Below are 16,553 nucleotides of genomic sequence, written 5' to 3' on the forward strand. Positions count from 1 at the left end.
CTGGCAAGTTTGGGAACATTAACATTTTCACATTAATAAATGAAAAACTGGATTTTGTATTTATTCAAGTTACCTCTAATATTACATTTGTTTGATTATTTGAAAATAAAAAAATAAAAAAAATAAATCAGGAAGAAGGCTAATACTTCTCCATAGCACCACACATGTTAAAATGCATGCATATCTATCCATCTATGCGTATTGCAGATTCACCAGTTTAGTGTACCCTACTGGGACAGGCTCCAGATCCACCTCCGAAACACAACACTAACTCAGATAAGCAGTTAATCGTGGTGTTTTTTCATGCTGAAAAACAAAGATGAATAAAAAAAATAAATACAAACAAAACTCCACGTTGCTTGTGTTGAACACTTTAATTTTTCAAATCTCCATTTTAAGTCAACTCCAAAAATCAAATAAGAGTGCATGAATACTGTCAGAACCTTTCAGATGAACCCAGAACTCATCTCACATAACAGAAAAAAAACTTAACATAAAACATACTGGTCTTAAGTATAACAAATAATAAACAGATTATTTCTGATGCAAAATTATTGTAATTTAATTTTTACTTCATTTTTAACCAATAACAAACAAAATCCTCCCCTCGTACAGCAGCCACCAGCTGATAAAGATCCAGTGTTACAAAGAAAGTAGAACGTGGAAGTGGTGAATAAAATAGTTTTTTTGGAAACTAAAAGGCTTATTGTGCACATTTATCAAAAAAAAAATCTGCAATCAAAACATAGAGAAAGTGGTATGAAGATGGCTTGTTTAATCCTCATCAAAGTTCTGTTGTAAAAGGAAGTTGGCAGCCAAGTTCTCATTCTTCTCACAAGCAAAGTAGGCTTGTATAACAAGTCCCTCTGGAAATCCTAAGGCTTTTAGCTGGAATCAGAGAGTCATAGCTTAAAGTTAGTCAATCAATACGTTAATACATACTCCCCAGTCAGTAATATCCCTTCATTTGACATTTTGTTGAGTAAATGTTGCACAAATGTGACATGTAAGGGAAACTGGTTCACATAGATAGTCCACCATGTTTGGTAAAGGAGCCTTGAGCTTTGCAATTATGGAAAATGTGTCATGTGTCATCCATGTGTCGTTCTCCTCACCCTCTCAATGGCCTCCTTCTCCTGTGGTGTGACCTGGATATAGTTCATTTGATTTCCGCCGCCGCCGCCACCTCCTCCTCCTCCTCCTCCTCCTGCTCCACTGCTGCCACCTCCTGGCACTGGCTCTGGGACGGGTTCATTTAACATCTGAATGAACTGCTCTTGGTGGCTGCTGATCTCCTAGTGTGGTAGATAAAAAGAAGACTCCATAGCAATGGAAACTCTCTACTGCAGAAATAAATAATACATTAAAAATAAAGACTACAAACGATAATTTTATAATTAGAAAAAAATAGGTGATTAGGTATAGTAGTTTCCTAGAGTCACAAGACTCGCAAACACCAAGGGTCTAAAGGTTTATTTGCACAAAGCAGCTGGAATCTCATGAATTTGCTGTGCAGTCACACAACTCAACACAACATGAAGCCAGAAAGTTTCACTTCTAAAATAAACAAATTAAAAAAAAATACATATTTTCTGACTTAAAGTCAATTTGTCTGCGCTCCCCTTATAAGTAGTCTCCTCATGGCAGCACTCCACTACTTCCAGCGCTTTTGCTACTACAGCCCGTGTCACAGTTTAGGTGGTTTGAGTTTAATGTTCTTCCTCAGACACCCCTTTATGCTACAGGCTACAGCAGAGCTGTATGTTTATAGTTAGAGACAAATTCATGCCGTAAGCTCTTTGTTGCATTCTTAACTCGATGAACTGACTCGGACCTTGGTCATCCATGGTGAAGTGGTGCAAGTAATCAGATTTGGAGTCCTAGGACGCGTACTAAAAACAGAAACTACTCTGGAAACGGTCCAGAGGTGCCTAAGGAGACAACCTGGAAGGGGAGACAATCACTCTACAATTTGCTCTCAATGTAGAGCAATTTTGATATAATTTTTTTTCTAATCTTATGGTTAAACTTGTTAATATGCCAAGTTAGGAATGAACTGATCTGATATATGGACAGTATATCAGACTATTCCCCACTTGAAAAGCCAGATTAGATATGCTCACAACAGGCTGAAGCAATTCTTCATTTCTGTGTTCCTTGCCAACTGTGAGTCAGCAGCACTGTAACAGTTGCTGGCAGGAGTGATACTGGCAGCACCGGAAACGTGCTCGTCATCTCCGAGCATGATGTGAGGAGAGCCTTCAAGAGAGTGAACACCAGGAAAGCAGCAGGACCAGACCCCCAGGTCGTATCCTCAGAGACTGCGCATACCAGCTAGCTCCTGTGTTCACTGAGATATTCAACATCTCTTTATCTCAGTCAGTGATCCCCACATGCTTCAAAGAGTCCATCATTGTTCCTGGCCCAAAGAAACCCCACCCTGCTTCTCTCAATGACTATCGCCCTGTAGCCCTCACCTCAGTAGTGATGAAGTGCTTTGAACGCCTGGTCAGAGACTTCATCATTTCTTCACTACCAGACACACTGGACCCACTACAGTTCGCTTACCGTCCAAATCGTTCCACAGACGATGCCATCTCTCATCTCCTCCACACATCACTCACTCACTTGGACACTAGAAGGGGGAATTATGGTAAAACGCTCTTCATAGACTACAGCTCTGCATTTAATACCATAATTCCCTCCACACTCACCACCAAGCTGGAGCATCTGGGACTCAGGTCATTTATGTGTCAGTGGATCTCCAACTTCCTAACTGGTAGACCACAGGCAGTAAGGATGGGCGGACATGTCTCAGCCTCCACCACTCTCAGCACTGGAGCCCCCCAGGGGTGTGTTCTGAGCCCCCTGCTGTACTCTCTGTACACATATGACTGTGTGGCCACTACCAGCTCCACCACCATCATCAAGTTTGCTGACGACACCGTCGTGGTGGGCCTGATCTCTGATAACAACGAGACGGCCTACCTGAAGGAGATTAGGAATCTGGAGAACTGGTGCCAGAGGAACAACCTCCTAAACGTCAGTAAGACAAAGGAGCTGATAGTGGACTTCAGCACTAAGCAGGAGAGGAACTACCAGACCCCCGTCATCAACGAGTGCCCAGTGGAGAGAGTGGACAGCTTCAAATACCTCGGAGTTCACATCACGCAGGACCTGTCATGGTCCTGTCACATCAACACCGTGGTGAAAAAGGCCCGTCAGCGTCTCTACCACCTCAGACGCTTGAGAGACTTCCAACTGCCCTCCAAGGTGCTCAGGAACTTTTACTCGTGCACCATAGAGAGCATCCTGACGGGAAACATCTTAACCTGGTTCGGGAACAGCACCATGCAGGACAGACGAGCTCTACAGAGGGTTGTGCGGTCAGCTGAGCTCACCATCCGCTCTGAGCTCCCTGACCTGCACTCAATCTACAGCAGGCAGTGCTGGACCAAGGCCAGGAAGATCGTGAAGGACCTCAGCCATCCCAACAACAGACTGTTCTCTCTGTTGAGGTCAGGAAAGCGATTCCGCTCCCTGAAGACCAACACAGAGAGACTGAGGAGGAGCTTCTTCCCGCAGGCGATACGGTCTCTCAATCACACCACCACACAGTACTGACCCACACATATAGTTCTTACACACACACACACACTGGACATTCTGGACATTGTTTTCACTTCATCACTTAAAGCATATTTGCACTGCACAAGACATAATGTGGAGTGCACAACTCTGGTCACTATATTCTTCATTTCCAGTTAATACTTGTACAGCTGCTGTTATTGTGTGTGTGTGTGTGTGTGTGTGTGTGTGTGTGTGTGTGTGTGTGTGTGTATGTATATTTTTTTATTTTTTTATATTACTTCATACATTCTTATATAGTTCTATACTGTGTATTTTGTTGTACAGTTGTTTCATTTTTAACCTTAATTTATATTTTATTCCTTCCTAGTTAAATTTACCCTTTTTAATTTTTCATATTTATTTCCTATCTTATTCATAGCCTTTTCCTTTTTTTTTTTTTTTTCCCCTTTAGGTCACGAGCAGTTGTCTAAGCATTTCACTGCATATCGTACTGTGTATGACTGTGTACGTGACAAATAAAATTTGAATTTGAATTTTGAATTTGAGTGCTAACAGCATAGCAGAAGCTAACAGCAAAGTGTGAGCAGTTTGAGCAGAGGTATTTCACATCTGCCATAACTGAAAATCTCCAGTCATGGTGCTTTTCAAATTCCCATTATGTAAGCTTGAGGACTCATCTTCTTCAACTTATACGATTTCGGTTTCACGGTAAAGATGTGCACTTGTGATAGTGATTCCCAACTAGCTAAAAGAAAGCAATGCAAATACATACATTTGAACTGAGCAACGCAAAAAAAAATGTTAAAAATACCACTTCACTAAATTAGAATTATTTCATTAAATTATTTGTTGTAACGCTTAAATTCAGTCTGATGCTTCCTTAAATATAAAAGAGTGATTCTCTGAGCCCCTCCTTCAGAGTAAGGGATATAGCTTATCAACTTAACACTGATATCAGGCCTTCCAAAGGGAAGGTGTATTCTATCCAAACTGGAAAAACAGTTAATCTTGCATTGAGTAAGTAGAAGTATGAACTGGTCAAGTGACCTGTTAAGTGAAATGTGACTTTTTAACCCCTTAATTATATTAAATAAGAATTATGTTAAAAGCCTTTACTACATCCATGTTTCCAACAACATTTTTATTTTTTGACACATAAGGTTCTGTCCTGTCACCTGCAGCAGCTCTGGATTTTCCCTGCCGATCTCTTGCAGCAGGGCGGGAAGAAGGGCTGCGTTCTGCTGGATCAGCTGTCGCATCACCTGGAATTGGGGCTGATTTCTTAGGAAGTTCAGTGGATTGCCTACAAGTATGAGTCACACAGCGCAGGCAAAAAATTGAAAGAAAAAAGACACAAAGACAAGGGGGGAAAAAAAAAAAAAAAAGAGCCACAGGAAGAAGAACAAAGAAAAACATTTTTTCATTGAAGCTGCAGAACAATATAAGGCCATTTACCTCCCCCAGCACTTGGTGAAGACCTAGTATTGGCAGGAGCACTAGCATTGCCTGCAGGTACAGCTGGAGCTCCACTCGCTGGAGGCGCCGCTGCATCACGACCTGATGCATTACCCTGATTTCTGCTTGGGATACCCTGTGGGGAAATTGATGACATACACCTGTTTGTTTGCTATGACACAGTTACTGAATATACAATACTCTGTTAAAAATTTCACTGCTCTTACTGTGAGGAGGTATTCCATAGCTCTGTCGGGGTTGTTAAAGCTTGCTCTCAGAGCAGCCACCACCTGCTCCCTCTCGTAACCCATGAGCATCATCTCATTCACCATGGCATCATATGAAGAGCCTGTCACTGTACGGATACAAACACAAAGACGGAACATTTCGTTATTACAAACTGAAAGTCAAGTTTTGCTTTCCGACATTTAGTACGTCATCAGCCACTTCTAGAAGAATGTAGTAAACTTAGGAACTTCTGCTCAATGGTGCAACATTGTAATGACCCAATATCTGCATATATGTTCGGTTTCAACAGGGACATGGGCTGTGCGATATAGAGATGGACCGATCCGATATTACGTATCGGTATCGGTCCGATACTGACCTAAATTACTGGATCGGATATCGGAGAAAAATAAAAAATGTAATCCGATCCATTAAATATCACGAAAGCACCTCACAAAACTTGCAACACGCCGTAACTCGCGTCAGAACGTTAGCACGTCGGAGCAGTATGCATCACGTGATAGAGCGGCTGTGGCATGCGGGACCTGTCGGTGGTCTGGATAGCATGTGGAGCTTCGCTAGCAACCCGGCATTTCATCTCCGACAAAGTTATCCAGAGAGAAGTAAAGCAAGTTTGTAAGTCCATCTCTGAATGTTTGTAAAGCATTCCTGCGTTAAGCTTAACAAGCGACTGCCTCTCCTGCTGCTACTTCAATCATGAAACTGCTTAACGATCAGCTGATCGGCTTTTCTGTCGCGAGTCCGTGACTCTAGTTTGCTTTTGGCCCACTTTGCACCAGAAAGAGGAAACCAGCGGCTGAGCAACAGCAGCACGTTTAAGCTTGATAAGTTGTTGTTAGAATTTATTTAATATTACTTTCTACTCCAGGATCTTTTTCTACGTAGCTGACGCTGGTAACTGTGCAGGGGCGGATCTAGCAAAGTTTAGCCAGGGGGGCCGATAGGGCATGAACAGGGAAAAGGGGGCACAAAGACATACTTTTCTTTCTTATTCTCATTTAAAATGTCTAGCTTTTAATAAATAATTATCTGACACCCAAACTTTTAATTTGATGTAAAATGAATAGAAGTCAATTACTGTATATAGTGACTATTAAGTCTAATATATATACCCTAGTAAGCTATAGTACTTTTTCCTTTGGGAAGGTACCATCTGTGCAGTCTGCAATTTTGTTGAAGAAAGATGTTGAATCTATTTAATATTTCTTGAAAAATAATTGATTTCTGTGCATTTTTTTTTTCACACTTCATCAAATTAAGGTTGATTACGTCGATTAAGCATCATGAGGTGGAGCGTGAGGGGTGGTTCCCTATTTTTTATTTATTTATTTTTGTTGTTGCTGGGAGTTGGAACCCTATTAGTTAGGTTGCTTAATATTTATGCTAAGTACTCTTTAAAATACCAGAATAGGGAGGATGGTGTAGGTTTAAGTTTATTAGATTGATCAGTATTGCTGAACTATGAAATATTTTTTTTTGCATACAGGTATAACAGAATAGCTTTAGTGTAGTTGTTGTTTTAAACTTGAGTATGAACTTATACAAAATGCAGCAAGATATTTAAAAAAACAGTTTTGTTGATTAAAAAAACACTATATCGGATTCATATCGGTATCGGCAGATATCCAAATTTATGATATCGGTATCGGTATCGGACATAAAAAAGTGGTATCGTGCCATCTCTAGTGCGATATGACCAAAATCTCATATCCTGATATAAGACATCTATCGATAACGATATTAAAAAAAATAAAATAAAAAAAAATAAAAAATTAACATTTTAAATTCTGTGAATCTCGGGCAGCTCGACTTGCGTGAAGTGTTTCCAGCTGCGCGTCATGTACCTGGAGTTGAGTGTTTTAACCGATGCATGAAACGATACATTTTTAGACATAAGCTGTAACAGCCGCTATTTTCTTTGTGAATATTTATTGCACGGCGTGCTGCGGGGAAAAGCCCGTTCCAACGTTTGAGTCTAGGGTTTATTTTTTAGCACCTGGCGGCTCTTTTTTGCTTCTCATCCGTAAACACTGCATACTCTTTCATGTGAATTAGTTTATTTTGAAAAGTCTCAACAGTATCTTGAACTTTATTGTGAAAGCTTTATGTGGAAAATAAAAAAGCGGACACGCGATGGTTTTACCGTTGTTGTTGCTAACGACAACGCATAAAAACAGGCGCTTGTCCGTCCGTAGTGTGGTTATATTAAATATAAGAGAAAGAGAAAACTTTAAGAAATTAATATAGCCACTACAGTGACCATCAAAACGATGAAAAATTATTGCCGTAAATGGTTTATTTTGTGACACCACGAAACAAACGATAGCGTAAAAGGAAATGATAGACGTTTTTATACAGTCATCCGATATATATTGTTATATCAAACAGCCCTACTTTAGCCATTATAAAATCTTTCCCCTCAAATACAACAACAAGAAAAAATAGAAATCCAACAACAATAGAACGCAATAGAATACTAAACCTCACAAAAACAAGCTTACCTAGATTTGAAACTGCTTCACTGATTAAGTTTGTTGAATCTCCAGAGCGTCTGTAACAGAAGGAGACCTTGGATTAGGTCTAAAAGTCGTTTCTCAAAGCCACACACTGAACAGTTAAAGAGAAGCATCAGCCCGTCTTTACCCGACAGAAGTGGAAGATGCTTCAGTTGTTGAAGGCTGGCTCTCCTCTGGTTTGTCGTCTGTAGAAGATTGCTCTGCTGGTTTGTCTGAAGTGGATGATGAATCAGACTGTGCAGCTGGAGCTGTAGTGCTGGGAGCAGGCACTGCTGTTGAACGCTGTGAGGCAGCGGGGGCTTTTTTAGGCTGCAAAACAAATTTGTAGTTTTTTTTTTTCTCTTTTAGTTGTAATCAAAATGGTAAATTTGGGCTGTATTTTACTTAAGGCTGCTCTCTGCTGGATCAGCTGTCGCATCACATGGAATTTGGGACTGATTCCTTAGGAAGCTCAGTGGGCTGCTATGGGTCAGACAGTGTGAGCAACAAAAAGACAGCCTCAGGAAATATCCAGCCAAAGACAAGGATTTGCTCACTGAACGATTGCTTGGATATAAAAAGTTCTAAGGTTGTAGCCGATTATGTGACTATGTGAATCCTTAGAAGGCCCAAAACTTCACTATTGATGTAGGTATTTGGGACAGCCCTCATTTTTTAATACCATAAACCTATAGCTTCTAGATACATAAGCAACAATTTTGGCACTGCAGTCGCTCCTCTCTCATAATCAGCATTTTACCTCATGGATCTTAAACTTGGAACTACACCATTCTCCAAAGTATAAAACTGTAAAAGCACCTGCTCATACCCAAAACAACAACATGTTTTAAATACACAAAGACATTGCCTTCATTTTCTGTGGCTTACAACTCAGCCTCAAACATGAATCAGAGCCCAAGTAATTGTGCTACTTTTACATTACTCATCATTAGGAGAAACTGATTTTCATTACCTTTGTTGGGCCTACTTTTGCTCTGGACTGTGCAATCTATTTCAGTTGTGGCGGCTGTATTCCTCAGGACTCCAGTGTGAAGTTTGTGAAGTGATGTAGAAGAGGGGGTTCTGATATTTTGGGCAATATTTGGCTTCTTATTATCAGTATTTTTTCTAGACTACTCTGCACTGCTGAGCAAATAAGATTAGAGGCCTACAGACACACAGTGTAAACTGCACATTCTCTGCGAAACAGGGAGCACAGGAGTGGAGAGAGAAAGAGTACAGTAGCTCACATGAAAGTGCAGATAAAAGAGCCAATTAACAAATTAAAACTTTTTGTTTTTGTTTTATGTTTTTCTGCACTTTATTTTTTAATCTATTTTAAGTTTGGTTGGAGAGTTTACAAACTTATTGAAGGCTACAATCAGCCTATTTCTTATAGACACATTTTCACAGGCAGGGGACCATTATGTAGCACAATAGAGTTAAAAAACAAACAAACAAAAAACAACCCCCCCCCCAAAAAAAAGAAAATTTAAAAAAAATTTAAATTTTTTTTTAAAAAAAAATCGTAAAAAAGTAATTCTTGTACGTTTTGAGGATAATCCCTGCTTGGAACAACTAATTTTCCATGCAGTGGAATAGACAGCAGAGCTAAACAGTGACCTTCTATCCATACTGTACTGATCATGCTGTGAGCACTCGTTCCTGTGCAGAAGAGGATATTTAATAGCAGACAAGTGGTTGGAAATGCCGAATCATAGTCGAGTATGAGCTTTTACTCATAATATGCAAGGACATGGCGTTCTACAGAAACATCACAAGATGTGCTTGACAAAGAACACCTGCAATTTACTAAAACTATTCCTAATTTCCAAACCTTTGTCACCATGACGACCACAAAGTTCTTCTCGTCGATTTTGTATTCTTTGAGCGGTGAGTCATCACTGAGGATTTTTCCTGTAACACACAAAAAAAAAAGTCAAAACTTCAGGGCATTCCCTCCCTTAACCTCAACAACAGATAATATCAAACTATGTCAGTAAACAGATGAATCATCTGAATTTATCACCACAACTTGTTCTTCATGATATGATTTGCTACACGGCTTTTGTTTTGTACTTTATGTATGTCGGAGAATTTTTTAGCAGGTCAAGCAAAACCCTGAGGTCTAAATGGCAATACAGTATTGTTATATAGACAAAGCTTCTAAAGTACAATGAGCCCCCGATGGTTTTCAAAAACACAAAAGCTCAGCTGTGTCACTTAAGTTTGAGGGAGACAAAAATCTATATTTTTAATGCAGCTTTTCCCTCTATTGCACTTTTTGAAATATAGACACTAGCAAAAATTATTTAAACAAAGGAAAATTAGCATTTGTGGTGACTTCAATTGCAACAGGTTCCCTGAATATACTTGATTAAGGACTCAGTCACATAGCCCTAGAGCCTAGTCAGCCCAACAAAGGGTTGGCCAGTAACCCTGGAAACCCTTTGAAGGCTAGGAAAAAAATATGTATTCATTCACTGGTTGACGAGCGGTTGTTGGAGGTTGCTGACTGCACCCTCATTATTCTTTTGTTTGCTAGCCGACTATCATGGTCGCCAAAAGCTCACATGGAAGATACCAAGTTGTCCGCAAACACTCGATTGTGCAACACAAGTTAGAAACAGAACATTCACCTTCAAAGTAAAAGCAGTGCTTTATTGCAACTCCAACGTGTTTCAAAAGACAACCTTTAGTTTGAAGATGAATGTTTTGTTTACAGTTTGCACAGCTTCTTTAACACACAGCTTGTACATCAAGTGTATTTGCAGACAAGTTGTTGTCTTCCATATTAACTACAAGCAAACGCAGCAGTCTGCTAAGACATGACTGATGTAAAGACCAGGTTACAGATGTGTTCACGCACACTGGAGATGTGTGAGTTAATCCTATTATAGTATTTACAAGCCCATTTGAAGGTTGTCTAGAGGACTTGATTTCACATGAGTAGTTGCCTGGGGGTCTACGTATAGCGGAAGTACAGGCCCTCTACGACTCAATTCAAAATGCCAACATTGATGCTAAGGGCAATTTCCCTCCACGAGTTGTTGCACGTGTGACCGTCTTTGCATTATTTCAAAGGGGAATTGTACAGATGTGGGTACCATGGATGGATAAATTGGTTCTTAACAAAATGGATAAATTTAGTGTTCATTCTGCCCTGGTCGCCTTGCGATGCTGTGATTGCCCAACTGTTTTTGACGATTTGCTAATCACCAGACACAGTCAGGCATGTAGACATCCGCACAGACCCTCAACTCTCACTCACAGTGTGACAATGAAACGTCATGAGGACCTGAGCGAACCCTGAGACTATAATCAACGCTTTAGTGTCTAAAGTTCAAAGGTTTTCAGGGCAGCACTGAATACCTTTTTGTGACCAATTCCATATAGCCACTACTAGTAACTTCCTGCAACCACTTGACAGCTGGTCAGGGAATGCACATTTTCCCTAGCAACAGGGGATAACCAGTGGGTCGCTGACAGCAGGTTGCTAACTGGTCATTAGGGCTGTGTGACTACAGCCAATAATACCAATAATGGTTTAAAAGCATACATACAAAAAGCAACAAAAATTGGGACAACTTCAGTCAGTTCAATGGCTCTGCAATGGTCGTCTTTCATTGAACTGTAAACCTAAAAAAAGCCCTAGCCTACAACTCAAAAATACAAATAAAAAAATCAGCTCCTGCATATATAGCAACACTACTGAGACCTTATAACAGCTGTCAACCTCTTCGATAATCTGATCAGGGTCTTTTAACAGTTCCCCGCCCTCATTTTAAATCTCAAGGTGATCATACTTTTGAGGCTGTAGCTCCTAAATTCTGGACCAGTGTAGTTTAAACGACTGTTAGTGTTTTCTTAAATGTTCACTCATGTTTCATTATGCGTTTATTGGAGTTGTGTGTATGTAGGACTGAATGTAAGCCAATGTTGGCATGTTTGACGCTTTTCTTTAATGTGTGATTTTATCCAAACTTTGAAGCACTTTGTAACTGTGTGCTTAAAAAGGGCTAAAAGAATAAAGTAATTTTTAAAAAATGAATATTTCCTTGAAGAAAGAAAGAAGTTAAGAAGATACAAGAGCATATAACATACCAGCATAAATCAGTTTCTGTCCGGCAACTGAAAAGATTTCCTTCCCCTTTTCCTGCTCAATCCTCTCTTTCAATGTCCTCACCTGTGAAATAAACATATGCATTTTTACTTCATATTTTCATCCCTTACCAACAAAACCATTAAGATGTTTTACTGGCACCATTTTGTCCAGCCCTGCAACGCTAACAGGAGTAAAAGTCCAAAGTGTGACCCAACTGTGTCAGCTGTGTCATCGGTGATTATGCAAAACCATACATTTAAAAGCAGTGCAACTATAATCTGGCGACTAATATGCATACAAGCACGTCGAAAGTAAAAGTAAAGTGTCTGCACTAAAGTTAATCATATTAGAATGAGATGTAATGAGATGTGCTGTAGCCAGCCGGCCTTCAGTAGCCGACGGTTAAAGCTAACGCTAGCTCAAAGATTTATATCTTTGCCCAAAGACAAAAGGGAGTTTATACAAGCTTAATAACAAGTACAACATGTTTTAATTACTTTAAATAACACTACTTTCTCTAAATGGCACCAATGTTTTCTTGTTTTACCTTAACCCAAATGTTCCAATTACAATAAGTTTTACAAGCTAACATAAAAAGACTGAGAAACACTAAAATGGTAAGGTTCAAGCTAACCTGTCAACCCCACCCCGCCCCCCGTAACACTCACATTTGGAGCCTTAAGTGGGCTACGGCTAAATGCTGAAAACAAAAACAATTTCCTGATTGGTTTTTAAAAATAATGCGCATCTGCATTAAGCCGAACTTCTAATGCACGTCAGACGCATCCAAAAAGAATCTTACGTTATAACCCAGACTTGCCTATAAAACGCCAAAACTGGAAATGGTCAAAACAAATCATGTCGATTTCAGGACATACTCAACTCCCATTCCACTCCCCTGTCACAAAATGCATGATTATTAACTCTCACCGTCTCCTCTTCATCGATGTCGATTTTGAAAGTCTGCTGCTGTAAGGTCTTCAAAGTTATTAGCATTTTGTCGGTGGAGTTTTATTATTCCTGCGTCCGGTTTAAACGCTTTAAATCCAACTTGCACGAGTCTTTACTGTTTTCGTTAAATCATCGTAAACTGTCAGCCGCCATGACGTATCGCTTTTCTTCTTCTATGTTAAATACTTGACGGACAGCGCTCCTGCTGGATTGCTTCGGTACTGCAGTAAATTGAGCATTGGTCACAATGCTCAGGTGTGCTCGTTGATGAGTTTTCCAACACGCTTGATTCCAATGAAGTATTACAATGCAGAAACACTGCGAGCTGGTTAACTGAAGGCACACAAGTATAATCGGCAAAATGACGCAGAAAAACTTAAGTAAGCCAAGAGTCTTGTGGATTATAATTTCAATAACATGCAAAAACATATTTTATAAGCTGATGTTTTATGGCTATTTATAATACCTGCAAATCCAGCATTAACTGGAGATGAATGTGAATTAACAGAAAACAGAAATTCTCCAGTACAGTTAAGCACATTACTTAAGAACATTTTTACTGCTCATCATTCATTTTGTTTCATGTGATGCATAAGGGCATACACATAAAAAGCCACTCCCCCAGCTACTAGTCCCCAGGTGAGCTTGCAAACTTTCCTTTCTTTTCTACTCATTTATTTGTAATACAGTACAGGGTAAGGTACTGCGCAAAAGTCCAGAGTCACCTGTCATTAGTTTATATTTTGCTTCGAAAGAGCCAGACTTTCTTGTACTTTTTCAAAGTGGTCTTGAGCAGGTCTTGGCTTTCTGAAGGTCATTTAAAGTTTTTCTTTGGACAATGGCTGCTTTTTCACTCATGTTCAGTCCTTTTACGTGACCATTTTCAGGGAAATGTTTGCTTGTTTGTTTCTTGAACCACTTAACTTACGTATGACTCACTAACCACAATAAAACACTTAACTCGAGCGATGAACACAGTGTCTTTCTACACATAACAGACATCTTGGCAAATTGTATTAAATTGTATCTTTAGGCACTTTATTACTAGCAGCCTGTCACAAAAGCACATCATTTGTTCCCATTTCTTTAGTTAAATCTACAAAAAATGCCAAAGATAACACAGTTTGAAAGGCATGAAATAATATTTCTGTACCAATGAGATGAGTCCCAAAGATCTATGAGCTGAAAACTTGGCATATCTCAGCATGCTGTGCACTGTGTCCTTAAAGATTTTGATGAAACTAGACAAGTGGAGGAAGAAAAAACAAACATACCCCCCCCCCCCCCCCACACACACACATCAGCAGATGAACAGTATCTGAAAGTCATGTTCCTAAGAAATAGGAAGTAAAAATCATAGGTCTGACACAGGTCTGATAGCTGTTGATCCATCTACTGCTCACTGAAGCCTCATCAGGAAAGAGGGAGAAAAGACTGGACCGAACTGAAAATCAGCTGCAACAGAATATAGGAGAGAGTATCTACAACCATCTGTCAAAATTGATGAATTGAATGTGAACACAGATAAGCACCACCAGATTTTGATCCACTGTGCAATACCATCTGGAAAGCATTCATTCAGCAGGCTTCATTTTTCAGCATGACTATGATCAAAGAAGAGCTTTGAGTGTCCTTCAAGAAGCCGGGAGAGCGATTCCTGAAGGCTACTTCAAGAAAGCCTGCCTAAGTTCTGGCTTTGTTGAAGAAAGAGGCAGTCATACCAAATATTGACTTTCAAGGTTTTATTTTACAAACTCAGTTTTCGTCTCATATACTTTACTGCTGGTTATGTCTGCATATGTTTCAATAAATTGCTGCATTTATTTCCCATTTTCCTTGTAAAATATGAATATAAATGAGGGATAGTTCAATAGACACAAAAACAATTTTCAGTGCAATAGTGTTAACAGCTCTTTTTTCATGGTATGCATTTTGCCTTGTCAACACAGGACAAACACATGAAATTAAAATAGTAACAAACTAAGTAACCAAGTAAGCCATTATAACAAGTCAAAAAGGCCTATATCTTCAATTTAATCCTTCAAAGGTCATTGTAGCCTGTTGCATACACTCGTATTCTACAGTACTAACCTCTTCAAATTAGATGCAAATTGTTTTCAAAGCAGGGACAGCATCATCTGAGCAGATGCGAAGGCTTGCAGTATGTAACCACTGACATGCAATGCATTACTTGAATGTTTTTGCTGCTTGTTCATTACATTTGTCTCAAGACTGACGTTTTAGGAAAAACTCTCTCTCCTTAGTAAACATGAGCTGGCAGTTTATTCCGTTATCAACCTTTCAACAATCCCAGGTCCTTCTGGCATGCATAGAGGAATTTCAATATCACCCATCCAGCACTCAGCATTCAGAGGTTTTATTGGCTTCTATCGTCCAGCTGCCCAGCCCTGACTTTAAACAGGACTGTTGAGTGCAAAGATGATATGCTGGAGGCCGATGGGGTCTCTTCCCCAGGTCATTTCGCCCTTATTCTTATATCGCTCCCTCTTACCTGCAATGACTGTTTGTATGACTCTGTCTGTCCTTATCTACCACTCCTCTCAACTGCCTTTGTCCTTCTGCCTTCCTTGTATCCTGCCTTCCCCTCCTCTTTCTCTCCACTCAATCCTCTCCCTCTATCATCCAGTTATTACGACGGGGGCAGTGCCCTCGCCTGCCTTGGCCCGAGCGCTCATCAGGCATTCCTTATGTTGCTCCACTCAGCAGCGGCCGCACGAGAAACAATAGTGTCCTCCTTTCCCCTCTCCCACTGTGGCTGTGACTCTTGCTCCTGTCTCCAGGGGTCGTCAGTCTGCCGTCAGCCCCCCTCTGAAGTGAAGAGCCACAGAGATTACAGTCTGATCCCTGGTGACTTCAAGATATTTTTAAGAGATGATGTTAGACATGTGAAATCAAGACGTTGCAGGCAGGAGAGGAAATGCGGCAAAATAAAGGCTTTCTGGAGGAAGACAGCGATAATGGAGTAGTCAGAGTGGTGCCTCTTGGTCCAGCGTAATGGTGAGAAAATGAGGAGCTCGTGGAACATGAAAGCGTAGCTAAATGTACCTTTGGTGTCGGTGACTTGTGACATCCAGAGCTGCAGCATTTCATGCATGTGCAATAAACAGACACAAGGACTCACACAAGTACACAACAGACACAACTGGTATTTGCAGGAATCTGTGGTTTTGGTCAGCGGAGCTGTTGGAGGGTGTGGAGTGGTGTAGAGACACAGAGAGAGAGAGAGAGAGAGAGAGAGAGAGAGAGAGAGAGAGAGAGAGAGAGAGAGAGAGGGTGGAACACAGACTGAAGGCCACTGAGATGCCTTCTCAGCCCAAAGCTATTTCCTGTGAAAAAGGTGTAGGCACTGTTATTGGCTGGTACTGGGGAGATGTGTTACACTGGAAATCCAAAACATTGCTGAGTACATTGCTCTAAAGTTAAGTGCCAACCATTAAAGTTTTACAAAGTACAGAATATAACTGGAATCATAATTCACCAGATGTGTGAACAAAGAATCCAAACACAGTCTTCCATCTGAGCAAGTGAAATGTCTACTGCTGGTGGTTTCCGGATCTGGGTGGTGGCTGGTACCGTCAGATAAAGCCAACACGCAGTGTAAGCTAAAATGCACACAGTGATGATGCTGACATAGCCACTGCATTTTTTAAACAATCTTCACTATTTCAGTGCAGCATGTACTGTAG

General features: G+C 40.3%; 1 protein-coding gene across 1 annotated transcript; it reads right to left on the bottom strand.

Moving 5' to 3' along the window:
* Nucleotides 1–359: 359 nt before the first annotated feature.
* rad23b (RAD23 homolog B, nucleotide excision repair protein) lies at nucleotides 360–13,051 on the bottom strand. The gene is made up of 10 exons (XM_082538734.1): nucleotides 12,826–13,051; nucleotides 11,895–11,976; nucleotides 9,628–9,707; nucleotides 7,939–8,120; nucleotides 7,797–7,846; nucleotides 5,274–5,401; nucleotides 5,047–5,182; nucleotides 4,767–4,894; nucleotides 1,116–1,295; nucleotides 360–888 (listed from the first exon to the last, which is right to left on the bottom strand). The coding sequence occupies exons 1-10, from the start codon at nucleotides 12,889–12,891 to the stop codon at nucleotides 775–777; spliced, it is 1,146 nt and encodes a 381-aa protein (XP_082394860.1). The 5' UTR covers nucleotides 12,892–13,051; the 3' UTR covers nucleotides 360–774.
* Nucleotides 13,052–16,553: the final 3,502 nt, after the last annotated feature.

Source organism: Aulonocara stuartgranti (genome assembly GCF_965226115.1).
Source record: "Aulonocara stuartgranti genome assembly, chromosome: 7".
Lineage (NCBI taxonomy): Eukaryota > Metazoa > Chordata > Actinopteri > Cichliformes > Cichlidae > Aulonocara > Aulonocara stuartgranti.

Coding starts and splice junctions, on each gene's coding strand:
- rad23b (XM_082538734.1), bottom strand. CDS start 12,891: ATGCTAATAACTTTGAAGACCTTACAGCAGCAGACTTTCAAAATCGAC. Junction 5,183..5,273: donor CTATGGAATACCTCCTCACA/GTAAGAGCAGTG, acceptor ATTTCCCCACAG/GGTATCCCAAGCAGAAATCA. Junction 4,895..5,046: donor TTCACCAAGTGCTGGGGGAG/GTAAATGGCCTT, acceptor TCATACTTGTAG/GCAATCCACTGAACTTCCTA.